This window comes from Leptodactylus fuscus, chromosome 5 (genome assembly GCF_031893055.1).
Source record: "Leptodactylus fuscus isolate aLepFus1 chromosome 5, aLepFus1.hap2, whole genome shotgun sequence".
Lineage (NCBI taxonomy): Eukaryota > Metazoa > Chordata > Amphibia > Anura > Leptodactylidae > Leptodactylus > Leptodactylus fuscus.
In genome coordinates this window covers 171,643,466-171,657,132 of record NC_134269.1, presented here as the reverse complement: position 1 = coordinate 171,657,132, position 13,667 = coordinate 171,643,466, and the positions used below count along the sequence as shown (strand labels likewise).

The window sequence follows — 13,667 nt, the reverse complement described above, 5'->3', positions numbered from 1 at the left end:
GTCATCTTTCAGAAGGATGTTATTGAGCATGACCTCAATAACATGGGCAGCAAACAGTCCTGAACTCAATCTGAATATAAATGGAGCAGCCACAAACTGAACATTTATACTGCGCTTGCAATTTGTGTAGTGTGGCCGCCATTCACGTTAAATAAATGTGAAGCGACCATGCTGTGCAAAGTGTACGTGGATACTGTGCAACCAACATTAACGCGTTTCTTTGGTGAATGCTACAATTAATAAAAACTTTTTACAAAAACCACACCTATCACAAATTCTTTGAGAATTAGGAACCAATCTGAGTATATTTATCATTAGCAAGTTGATTCCTCAAAGAAATCAGGGCCCCATAAGACAGAGCAAGAAAGTACCAATTAGGTATTGATTTATATTTTGGAGGATTCAACTATTTATTAGTCTACTTAGGCTGGAAAAAAAATCTGCCATAAAATAAAAGACTTAGTTGGAGGTATATTTCACTAAGTCGGCGTATTCAGCTTTAGACAAATATTGCCTTGTGTCGTAGCTGTGATTTGTGTATTTGCAGGAGAATATATGAGCAGTACAGCTTGTGCACAATCCCATGGCCACTGTTATCTTTAGGCTTCATGTACACGACCAATTTTGTATTCCAAGTGTCATCTGTTTTACAATGGACGGCTTAGATCCTTGAAAATGGATCTGAATAGTTTATGCTGTAGAAATATCAGAATGAAACATCAGAAGACACATGTCATGTACATGAAAGCTTACTTGGAATGACCATGGAAGGAGCTACTGTGCATGCAAGATTTAACCCTGCTCGCCATGAGGTCCACCATGGAGGGGAAACGGAACGGATTAAGATTATGCACAAGAGGCGCTGTGGATGGACATGTTCACGGACATCCATTTTAAACAAGCAGCCTCTCATGTGTAGGAACATATCTTTGCTACATGTTTTCAGCAGGAGCCCATTGTCTTTGAATATTGCATGAAACTCTGAAGAATGGCAGACAATGTGTAAGATAAATCAGTACAATGCATTTAGGTATGAATAGGTAGATGTCTACTGAATGGCAGGAAAACACGTCTTTCATTCTTACATCAATCAGCTCATTCATAAATGCAGTTTTTTCCCCTTGATGCACATAGAGAGATTGAAGAATATATCTGACATAATTAGATTTCCACCGCATTCCAGGGTCCTTATTTGCAGACTCTTACAAAGAAGTGGCTTTGAAGTTAAAGGTGATGGATCCAATTTAACAAACTGGCTGCTTCAATCATTCCTTGAGTGCTTTACTAATAAAAACCCATTTGAACCTTGGAAAATACAGCAACAATAAAGCCTGTAGGGTCTTTTTTTGTGTTATGATGCAATTCAGCGAGGTTCAGGGTTAGGAGACAGGGCTACCATATTTTTCCTCCAGGATCTTTTCCATGATTGCAATACTCTGTGAAAATAGGAAATTGAGTTAGTATAAAATAAGAAGACTACACAATGCAAATAAAACATGCGCTATATGCTGTAATAACACAGAAGGTGAGGAAACACCATACTAGTACAGTATACAGAATCAGATTCCACCATGTAAACCGCCTTCATTCATCGCTATTGACAAGAACTAAATATACAGTATATATGTCATCTGAACTATGAGGGTAGGTTGTATTAGTTTGTGTCATTCTGGACTTCTGGTACAGTGTAGAAGCTGATGCTGTAATGCAGAATGCAATACTGAGGGATGCCATACCATATTCTCTTTTAGACATTCTTACTGTGCGGTGTCATGTCATGTAAACAGCCAGTGTCTAAGGTTGCACGACAGAGATTTCTTAAGCACTATAGATCCAAAACCCCCATCTACATCAATATCCAAATTGTAACTAGTTTAGTGGGAAATGTTTGTGATGAGCGGCTACTTTACTAATTGGTTTGAATAAAGAATAAAAAAAACAAAAAAAAAAACAAAAAAAAAAAAACACATTCCCTTTAAATAAAATCTGTGACAATTAAACATCTGGTGCTGCCCACAGACTGAATTATCAACAGGTCGGATCAAAACTAGCATAGTCTGAAAACAAATACATAACATATCTCTAGAAGTGGCTTCCACATTAGAAATTTATTGTGTTATATTTGGTGTACAGGATGGGTGCTGGAAGCGGCTCCATACAGCTGATCAATGGTGGGGACGAGAGCCATCCCCAGTCTGATCAGGTACTTATAAATAGCTTAAGCCCAAACAACCCCTTTAAAGGGAACCTATCAATTGTATTTGGGGCACTAAATCACCAACAGCCTATCTATTTCATTTTATTTATATAGAGTCACTCACATGGTTAGGCTGTTTAGGACAATTAGGACAAGTTCAGACAGGTTTTTTGGACCAGATTTTGACGCGAAATCAGTGTCACAATAAGGCTCAAGAAACCGCCTTCCATTGAATTCAATGGGTTCCTTTTTCCGTGAGCGGTTTGTTCCTGCTTACAGAAAAAAGCAGCGACATGCTCTTTGTTCAGGTGGATTCAGCCGCGGACATCCGCCTCGCAATACTACCTCCCGACTAGGCCCATTCATTTGGGCCTAATCTGGAGCGGAATGCCACGACTGGATGCCGATGCACTGTAAGCACTGCACTGGCATCCAGTCGCGGCTAGCTGCTTTTTGGACCGGATTCTAAGGCGGCCTCCGCCTCAAAATCTGGTCCAAAAACCCCATCTGAACTTACCCTAAACCACCTATCCTTGAGAACTTGTAAGTGGTTTAATGTCTCAAATCGAGCCACCGGTCAAAGTATATATGCACCTCTCTCCATTTAAGTCTATAGAAGAGCACCATAAACAAACATGACCTTAATATGCAGAAAGCTGCACATGACGCAGCAGTGACAACCTCTGGGACCCTCGCCTATTCTATAACTATGTCATAAATGTCTAAGGGTAACAACTCACATAGGAGTCATTGTATAATAATCACATGCAACCAAAAACGCACCCAACCAAGGCAGGCTATCCGCATACACCATGTGTTCCATCGCACACACACTGGACAGGTTCATATGCTTTGGATTGCATGCTATTACCATATGATGGTGGCTAGATGAGCGGTCACCATGAAAGTGAAAAACGTACTTTTAGAATTTTATGTGTAACACATGATCAACAATAGAATAAATGGAGATATCTTGCTTTGGAGACTATAAGCTCCCTCAACTGCTACCTCTTTATTAATCAGCAATTGCACAAGAGAAATCCTCTCAAAAACAATCAAAATTGGTAATTTTTAGAAAATGTGCAACACTTCACTTAACTTGAAAGAAATAATTTGCATTAAACAAAATCTCAGATTACTCAATCAAATGCAATCTAAGTAGCAGGATAAAGCCACGTACTGTTATTAACACACCGTGCTCTAACCAGATTACAGAACTATGTCGGCTTTTTTCTACCAAGTTTTTTATAAAATAGAGAATGTACAAGCACCTATGTTATGTGTCCCCCTGCTTTGTCATTGGTACGCACAGCAAACAATCACATCACTTCATTCCTACCAGACAAATAGTTGTGATATACTGTATCATATGCCCCACAGGATAGCAAGGGGTGTGAAGAGGCCGCAGACACAAAAGGTCTAACGTCACCTCTTCATAATAAAACAGATTTATGAAGACTGGCTTATAAATAAGGCGCACTCCTCCACCGGTCTGTGTGTCTAGGGACAAATGCACGCTAGTGTACTTTTCCCCAACATTTATGCCAGATTTCTGGCATACGATGGTAAATCAGCCATTGGCCCCACCACTGCATGCCTTCTTCGGGTCCTTTTTCAGGAAAGTGGTGAAGGCAACGTGGATTTTAAGAGTTAAAATATTTTGAGCAAAACCTTATTTACAGAATGGTCAGATCTGTTATATACACTAACTAAAACACACTATAATGAGGTCAACACAACATTATACATTTGTCAACTAAGGCCCGATTCTTATCTATGTTCGGGCCATTCCATTGCCTTATCTGCATGAAATATGCAGAGGACTTTTCATGTGGAAGCCACACGGACCCTATTACAGTCTATGGGCTAGTTCACATGGGGGCAATGAGGCAGATATTGACAACAGATTTCGCCTCAAAATCTGCCTCCATACAATGGTGGTCGATGGAGACTGCTATATATTTTTTTTTCTGCTAGCAGAAAAAAGAAGCGACATGACCTTTCTTCAGGCGAAGAAAAAGAGGCGAAAAACAATGTGAATGGAAGGCGAAAAACAGCGAATGAAAACGCCTACCGGTTGTTGTTTTTTTTTTATATAGTCCATTCACTTTAGGGGAGGAAAAAACCGCCTGGCATTTTCTGAAGCAGTTTTTACCAAAAACTGCTGCAGAAAAATGTCCAAAAAACGCCTCAAGTTCAAAAAACCACTTCCTAATTAGGAAGCATTTTTTTTTCCAGGACCAAAATAAGCCAAGAGGTTTTTACGTTTGAACTAGCCCTAAGGGGTCTGCAGGTTTCCTTAGGTAACCGCTTTTTTATGTGGATACGTTTTGGTTACGGGGGTCTCCAAGCGGACTCCCCAAACGGAAACCCAAACACAGATGAGAACTGGGCCTAGGGGATTCTTTGGTCGTCAAGCAATCTATGACACTTATGAGACAAGGCCAGAAATGTAGGAGTAGCTCATGAAGGAAATCTCCGAACTCCAGCTATATTGTATCTACCCTACACCAAGTCATGACTTTAACCACTGACTAAACTATATTGCAGTAGCGACAACATAAACCTATGGCAACTTCATACTAACAGTGCACCTAAAGAAGAATTCTGTTTGGAGAAGGTTTCAATAGCAAAAGCTTTCCGGTTCCACCATGCAGAACGTTCCTTACATTAAGACAGACTTCTGTGGGCATTAACCCACTGCTTCTAGGAGTCAGAACATCTACGTGCAATGATAAAAGATGTAAGGGATCCATTATGGGTTATTTTGCAGCGAGGCGTTGAATCGCAGCATCATCAGCATACAATCCTTTTAGCTGAAGTTCAAACAAGTTGATCTGAGCTGCAGGACATTGGGTAGAAAACGTTTCATTACAGTGATATGCTTAGAAGTACCGGGAAAATACCACGTTACCTAGGCATTACGCTTCCCACACTTGCAGATGGAGCTTAAAAGGTTTATGTGACTGACAGTCATCACCATGCCATTCACTTAAAGGCAGAACAATTACCTTCCGCTATTCTCTGTAATGTTTGTGCTTCTCCTGCTCATGTTTTCACTATTCTCTTTCTATTCTGACATCTTTTATCTCGGCGCTTTTTTTAATGCAATCAAATGGATATTAACTATTTCATATTGTAATTGGTGAATCCGCCAGCTATAATGTAGAATCCCCCAGCGATATCATTACTGAGAGGGACCTGTGACCCCAGGATGAGGAGCTGGATGTCCTGACTTTTGGGGGTTCTAGCAGTTCGGTCTTCTTAATCTTTAAATACAATTAATGCTCAGCCCAAAATATTATCATTTAGGATTGCCGAATTCTAAAAAAGGAGAATTCTCGCTTTTGTAGCTTATTATTCAAAACTGAAGTCAACATCCTTTCAATTTGTTGGTCTTATCTAGGGAAAATTTAAAAGCATATGAAAAAAAAAATAAAAATAAAAAATAAGCCATTTTCCAATTGGGAATAATTCCTAAAGTGGTTGTTAAATCACAAAATATTATTTTTACAGCTCAGAATGGAGTACAAAAAAATAAAACTTTCCTTTCCAAATATTCATGTGTATTTACTGAATGTAAAGCCAAATTATGGAACCGTATACCAGAAACACATACCATGTGAGATACATTTCTCTCCAGTATACTTCAAACAACAGGTATATAGGGATGTCTTAGGGTGTAAGAGCCAAGAGTTGGGCGGTCCGCACACAGCCTCCCATGATATGCTATGCAGCTTAACCCTTTCCCTGCTACGGACATACATAATAGGTCACAACTTTAAATGCTTGCCACTTCTAGAAGAAAAGGGAAAGGGCTCAGATCTAGCACTGCATTAAAGGCCAGATTCTCAGCTTTCAAATGAGACCGAGACTAATATCAAATAGTAATATTCAGGGTCTGGGGACTCAGCAAAATCGTGTCAGTATCAGTTTCTGAAATCTCCTGATGCAACAACTGTGAGAGTTAGGGGGCGTTCACACTACCGTTGGATTCTGCTAGCGGTGTCCGTGGCTATTGTCCGTTACAAGATTGTAGGAACGGACACCAGCTGGTCAGTCTGAAATTTCCATTCATTTCAATGAGATTATATCTTGTGTCCATTTGTGTCCATTTACAACCATGTCCGTTTTTTTCAAGCGGACAAAAAAGTCCTACATGCAGGACTTATCTGTCAGTATGAAAAAACGGACAGCAAGTGTTCGTTTTTTTTTTTTTTTTGTTAACGTTGAAGTCTATGGGCAACGGACAGTAAATGATCAGTAGCCACCAGTTACTGTCCGTTATTTTGTGTGTTTATTTTCTGCATATGGTTAGAGAGCAAAAAAAAACAGCAAACCACCCCCCACCCCCCAAAAAAAAAAAAGACAGTATAACAAAACAGACTAACTGATAATGCATCAGTTTTTTTTAACTGATCCATGAAATCAGTTAAAAAAAAAAAAAAAAAAAACGGACATAATAATATCAATTGGCATCAGTAAGGGAGCATTCACACTACCGTCAGTGTCCGACAGGTAGTGTCCACTGCTAATGTCCGTTCAAAATCTTGCATGGACATTAGGAGTGGACACTAGCTGTGTCCGTGACATTTTTCATTCATTTAAATGGCGATCAGGTGCGTTGTTTTACACTCCATGCCTGTCCTTAAGTGTCTGTTCCTAAAGATGTCCGACTTTTCAAGCGGACAGAAAAACCCGACATGTAGGTTTTTTCTGTCCGCTTGAAAAGTCGGACAACTTTGGGAACGGACACTTAAGGACAGGCACAGAGTGTAAAACAACGAACCCGATCGCCATTTAAATGAATGAAAAATGTCACGGACACAGCTAGTGTCCACTCCTAATGTCCATGCAAGATTTTGAACGGACATTAGCAGTGGACACTACCTGTCGGACAATGACTGTAGTGTGAACGCTCCCTTAGTGCTCTTTCATGTCTGTTATGATAAGTGTCCATTTTTTTTTTTTATTTTTTTTTTAAAACAGACACCTTCATAATGGACTCAAAAGGTAGTGTGAACCCTGCTTTACAGAAATGAAGAATGCAACAGTCAGATCATGGCCTCCATCCACACAGTTGTTCCTCTACCTAGTCCCACCCCATTACTCTCTTAGTGTGTGGGTCCTGATGACATGACCTTACATCATGGCCGTCACCCTGCCTGCTCTATGCTGCAGCTGTCTACTGACTTTTCCTCTGAACCTCTTGCCTTGTGACCCTGTGTAAACTAGTTACAACAGAAAGTATGAAATATTATAATGTGTATATCTTTCACATTGTTTCCTATACAGTATCGCGCCTACCCGCTCACCGTGCAGTATGAAAAGTGTCTTTCTTGTTCTGTTTGCTAGTAAGATAATATTGAAAGGAAAGAAGCTGCAAGTAAGATCAGTCTGTTACGATCTTCTCTTCCCCAGGGTTATACAAGAAATGTTGCCTATATTATAGCCCCCTCCCCCTTGCCAATCAGGGGGGTACTGTATGTTCTCTTATTTCTATTAAAAGAGTATATGAGCAGATTCACATCTGGCTGGTCCTGCTCCTAATCCCGACATTTGTTGCCTTATATGTGTACATTTAGTTGTAGAGAATATGTGAAGATACGGGCTAATACACATAGGCATAATTGGCATGAATGATTTCTAAACATCCTGTATTGTTATTTTTGTAAGGTTTTGGGTACCTGATAAAACAAAATTAGTTGTTGTTACCTTTTTAGCTCCTTGTTTTAAAAAGGTTTGTGCAAATCTTTCCAGGACAAAGTTGAGGTATCCAGCACCAGTGATTGTTATGGTCCCTTTCTGACTGAATTCCGTCCTGTATAGGGAAATGAATGAGGAAATCAGCTCATTGATCAACCTTTTATTCAACCACACATTATAGCAAAATTGTTAGTATCAAGCTTAACAATTTCAATAGACACTATTGTTTCAATTAGCTTTACATAGATAAATATTACAGCCAAATGTAATATATCTTATCAGATAGAAATGCCTCTTTCTGCTCTTAACAGGATGTTCACTGCTCACTCCCCTTCTTCTAGAGTGACTTTTACTCTGAAAACCACTGCTTTATCCATCTCAAAATGCTCAGTAGATAACATATCTCTAGAGAAGTCTATGGAGAGTGAAGGAATGAGTAAGACATCCAGATGTAGACAGATGAGAGATGAATAGAAGGCTTCCATCACAACCAAAGCTTTTTACTCATATTACTAGCAGTCAGAATTGCTCACACTAGGTAGAGGAGCTCGCAGAACATAGATAGAGAAATAAATGCCAACTAGTCTCCACCTACTATCTCAGAGAGGACTGCAATGTCCAGATACAGCATGTACATGGGAAACTGCTAAAAGATGCAGACTAGAAGTCATATAATACCAGTGTTCCTTGCTTGCATCCGTAACAAAATGTTAACCATGGATACTAAGAGATCCATCATAAATCTGGTAAAAATCCCAATGATCTGCTGTCTATTTTCACCAAATCAGTCACATCCATTTTTTTTGTTGCGGACATAACACAGGGTACAGGACTTTTGTATCCGTTCAAAATAACGAGTTATGGCGAACTTTAGGCAGCCACTATTCTTTAACATTAATGTCTATGGCTAATTGACAGTTACAATGGTCATCTGTTATTCTGTCCATTATTACTGTCTTTTTTTTTTTTTTTTTTTTGCCCATAGCAAAAAAACAGACAGTATACACTTTACTATACGCACCAGGATGTACATGTAGATATTAGTGTACATGACCAACTATGGCACTGTCTCAGAAGCAGAGTACAGTGCCAGCTGGGTCTCTGCTGTTTCACACATCAGGGACCCAGCATCAGTGCCAGTGATCAGAGAGGACTATGATCACTGGCATTTAACTACTCATATGTTATGGTCACAGCATCTGGGTGGTTACCTTCACTTCCTTTTTGATCTCTGGTAATATGGCTTCCAGGTTTGCCATAGTAATGTAGCCATTGAAGCCTGCCTGTAGGCAAATGTCTGAACTATTAAAACAAACATATTTGTCCCATACGGTGAACGTCTTTTAAAAGATAAATTGGCCGAAATCAACATTTTTTCAGCACTTCACAAAGTGATCAAAATATCACACATTCCGGAAAATGGTATCTAAAAAAACAACATAAAAGACACAGCTCTGTACCCTGCAATACACATTGACAACAGGACACAAGTTATAGTTGTCAGAATATGGTGAGTTAAATAAAAAAAAAATAAATAAATTGTTCTTAAAAAAGGTTCCCTGTAAGAGTTAATTTGCTAATAATAAAAAGATGTCCTGTAAGATGCAACTACGCATATCAGTATGTACTGTATATCAGAAATAACCTCTAGAGTTTGTTCAGAGCAGTGTATCTGTATATCATATTCGCTTCTCTTGGGAAAACTATTTGGTATGTTCACATGATGCAGATTTGAAGCAGGATTTTCCTACAACTCTCCCATTGAACTGCAGACTATTCCTATACTAGACTTCCAACACAACATTAATGAGTAAGCACACCCTAGAGGAAGCTGCAGGCAGCAGACAGAACTCGATTCTGGCATTGTGAGCCGAAAACACAGCGCCAACCACCCTATAAAGAAATGTTATTATTTGATGCAAGTGTAGGACTGGAATCACAAATACAGTTTTTGATGCAGTTTTTTGCGCCAATGCCAGCGGATTAAGGAGGAATGAGAAATACAAGTCCTTTTTATATTTCCAATACTTCCTACTCATAGCTTTGGCTAATAAACAACTGAACGTGCAATTCTAGCCTAAATATGTAATTCTCCGCAGTTCTGATACTATAACCATGTTAGGAGCTATTGAGACACTTTGTAGAACTCTTCCTAGGTATAATTTAATCAAGAATCCTTATAACATAGCCTTATAGTGGGGTGGGGTCAACGCTGTCACCAATGGCCCCAGCATCATTGAACATACCCAAATAAGTAAATGTAGAGCACCATAGCGTAGTAGGTTGCAAATCAATGATGAAGTAGAAGTGCCAAAAACTGCGCTCACCTTGTACAGTTGAGCTGAAGAAGGCACAATGCTATTCAGCTCTAAGACAGAGGTCAGTATTGGAGATCATCTAATACCCTTGGTATAGACATTATGGGTAAAAAAAGGAGCAACCAAAAAAGGAAAGGACTGAGTCGTGCCACCAATCACCAATGAAGAAGACCAAAGGTACTTTTAGTGGTAAATCAAAAAAAGCTCATAACATATTTGGGGAATACTTTGTTCCCTTCATCAGGCAAGACAGTATATCTACAGGAGTCTTGAATCTCATCTTGTATCTTTAGTCTTCTTGACTGGTGGTGCGATACAATCCTCTCCTTTTTGGTTGCTCCTAGTTTTATGCCCTTAAAGAGGTTGTCCTGGATAAATATTAGGTCCGAGAAGTTTTAAAACAAACAAACAAAAAAAAAACAAAAAAAAAAAAAAAAACACTATTCTCACCTTCCCCCAATGAAGTCCGGTAGCTATTTATCTATCTATCGATCTATCCATCTATCTAATCTTTAAATAACATTCATTAACGCAGTCCATTATATACAAATAATAGGCAGCAATAAGTAGCTTTAAGGGTATGACCACAGGAGGAAAAAAAAACTGCAAGGGAACTGACCGACAATGGCATATCTGTGGATTTTTCCACAGATTTGTCACTTTGTGGCAGCTGTTCCCTCTGAATGTATGTTTTGTGTAGTTCTACCTTTGAGATGAGAATGGGGCCCCCCACACCGCTGCACATATGGCATGCTGGCCCTTAGATCTATCAGATATATTACAGACAAGAATAACAATACGGAAGAGTAGAGAGATATGCAGGCAGGTTTTACATATGAATATACATGAGATATATTTTAGACAGCACTTGGGAGTAAAGCGCACCCGTGAGCAGTAAGATTTGTTTTTCTTATAGCTGCAAATGCAGCGTAATGAGAGCAATTGTTCCTTGGTTAAACTGGCCTCCTCTGATAATTTAATACATTTAATATTCTGGTATTAGACTTAATGGTTTTTGGATTACACCTTTCAAGCCCTAATATACACAGCTATTAAAAACGGAAGTCTAAGCCAAACATCTAAATGTTAATGTTAACCATTTATTATTAAGCTTTTTTATCCAAGCTATTTTAAAAGGTCCACTAAATTTAAAAGTACATAACATTGCAGGATTTTAGGCTGAAATGGATGGGTCCGCTATAAATCACTGGCATTGGGAATAAATATAATTCTAGGCTTTCGATTAATAAAAAAAAAAAAAAGCAGACCACAAGAGAACCCAATGAAGGTAAAAATGTTACAAACAAATTGAAGGAATTTTCTGAACCTCGTATACTTATGATGGGTCTCCAATATGTGATTGGTGTGGGGGCCAACACTGCAGCCTCTTCAATAAATACCAAGCACAGCAACGTACTTGGCAAAGGGGCTGTGTTCGGGATATTAGTTCAGCCCCATTCCAAGTTGCTGCTTCACTATGTGACCAATTTCAGTGATGTCATCATGAGCACTGCGGCCTCTTCAAACAGGTGTCGGCCTCCCACTGATCACATATTGATGGCCTAAGGATAGATGATCAATATACAAGTCCTGGATACATAGCGGGTATAACACCGTTCTGCCATCAAGACTATCGCATGCTTTATTTTGCAGCTGCTGAGATCCTAAAACCCTATACAGCTGAAATAAATGCTCCAACATTGCTAAGCAACATCTACATATATAAAGTATCTCTCTATATATATCGGAGCGAAGGGAAAACATACATTGAAATAGAGACTTTCCACTGGATTCATCAACACGAGTGGTTAATCTTTTCCAGAAAGGGATGCAAATGGCAAGTTACTGGAGAATATTGATCGCTATCGATCGCTGGAGAATAACCATGTCAGGACGCACCATTACAATGACACAGTCATGAGGGGAAGTCTATTAATGAGATTCAGCTTGTGAATTATTGACTAGTTAAGTACACAAGCTCCGACCTAATTGGTTTTCACATGGGAGTTTAATTAAAGTGTCTTTGATACAGAACACCCGGCATCTTCTGACAATATGTTCAAAGGTCTCACAAAATCACATTCTGTAGCCCAAGAATGGACCTTATGTGTAAGTCTGTTTATTTTCTCAAAAGAGCGATCCCAGGATTAACTGAGGCAAAGGAGAGCTAATCATTTTACTACATATGAAATGGACATTAGGTATATAAATAATAATAAATAAAATAAGCATGCTGTTATAACCCCGCTATTGAAAAAACCCTCCCTGGACCCGTCCTGTGCTGCTAACTATCGACCCGTCTCTAACCTCCCCTTCATCTCTAAACTCTTGGAACGCCTGGTCTATTCTTGTTTAATCAGCTAACTCTCTGCTTGACCCCTTACAATCTGGTTTCCGCACTCTGCACTCTACTGAAACGGCCCTCACAAAAGTCTCCAATGATCTCCTAATGGCTAAATCCAATGGTGACTTCTCTCTTCTTATTCTTCTGGACCTCTCTGCAGCTTTTGACACTGTTGACCATCAACTTCTCCTCACTATGCTCCGCTCAGTTGGCCTCAACGACACTGCGCTCTCCTGGTTCTCCTCTTATCTCTCAGACCGCACTTTCAGTGTATCATTTGCAGGCTCTGTTTCTTCCCCTCTTTACCTTGCTGTTGGGGTTCCTCAGGGCTCGGTCCTAGACCTCCTGCTCTTTTCTCTCTACACAGCCCCCATTGGACAAACCATTGCCAGATTTGGCTTCAGGTACCATCTTTATGCTGATGACACCCAATTATACACATCTTCCCGTGACATCACCCCTGCACTCATACAGAACACCAGTGACTGTCTCTCTGCTGTCTCTAATATCATGTCCTCGCTCTATCTGAAACTAAATCTCTCTAAGACTGAACTACTACTGTTTCCACCATCTAATAGATCTGTCCCTGATATATCCATTGCAGTCTCAGGCCTTACTATAACTCCGAGGCAGCATGCCCGCTGCCTCGGGGTAATGTTTGACTCAGACCTTTCCTTCACCCCTCATATTGAATCACTCACACGTTCATGTCACCTCCACCTCAAAAATATCTCCAGAATACGCCCTTTCCTTACCAGAGATACGCTAAAGACACTTATTGTCTCTCTGATTCATTCTCGCCTTGACTACTGTAACTCCTTACTAATCGGTCTTCCCCTCACTAAACTCTCCCCTCTATAATCTATTCTGAATGCAGCGGCCAGGCTCATCTATCAGGCTAGACGCTACAGCGAGGACTCTGGTCTGTGCCAGTCGTTACATTGGCTGCCTATTCATTATAGAATAAAATATAAAGTTATTACTCTCATCCACAAGGCTCTCCATAATGCTGCACCTCCATACATTTCCTCCCTCATCTCTGTCTACCGCCTAACCCGTGCTCTCCACTCACTCAATGACCTAACACTTACATCCTCTATTA

General features: G+C 39.8%; 1 protein-coding gene across 1 annotated transcript in view; it reads right to left on the bottom strand.

Annotated features, from left to right (window-relative positions):
- Nucleotides 1–758: 758 nt before the first annotated feature.
- The window catches only part of PRELID2 (PRELI domain containing 2), a 66,453-nt gene continuing 53,544 nt past the window's right edge, over nt 759–13,667 (bottom strand). Inside the window, exons 5-6 of the mRNA XM_075274766.1 lie at nt 7,913–8,018; nt 759–1,436 (exon numbers count right to left, since the gene is read on the bottom strand). Coding sequence (XP_075130867.1) covers nt 1,380–1,436; nt 7,913–8,018 — 163 coding nt within the window. The 3' untranslated portion in view covers nt 759–1,379. The remainder of the gene's footprint in view (nt 1,437–7,912; nt 8,019–13,667) is intronic.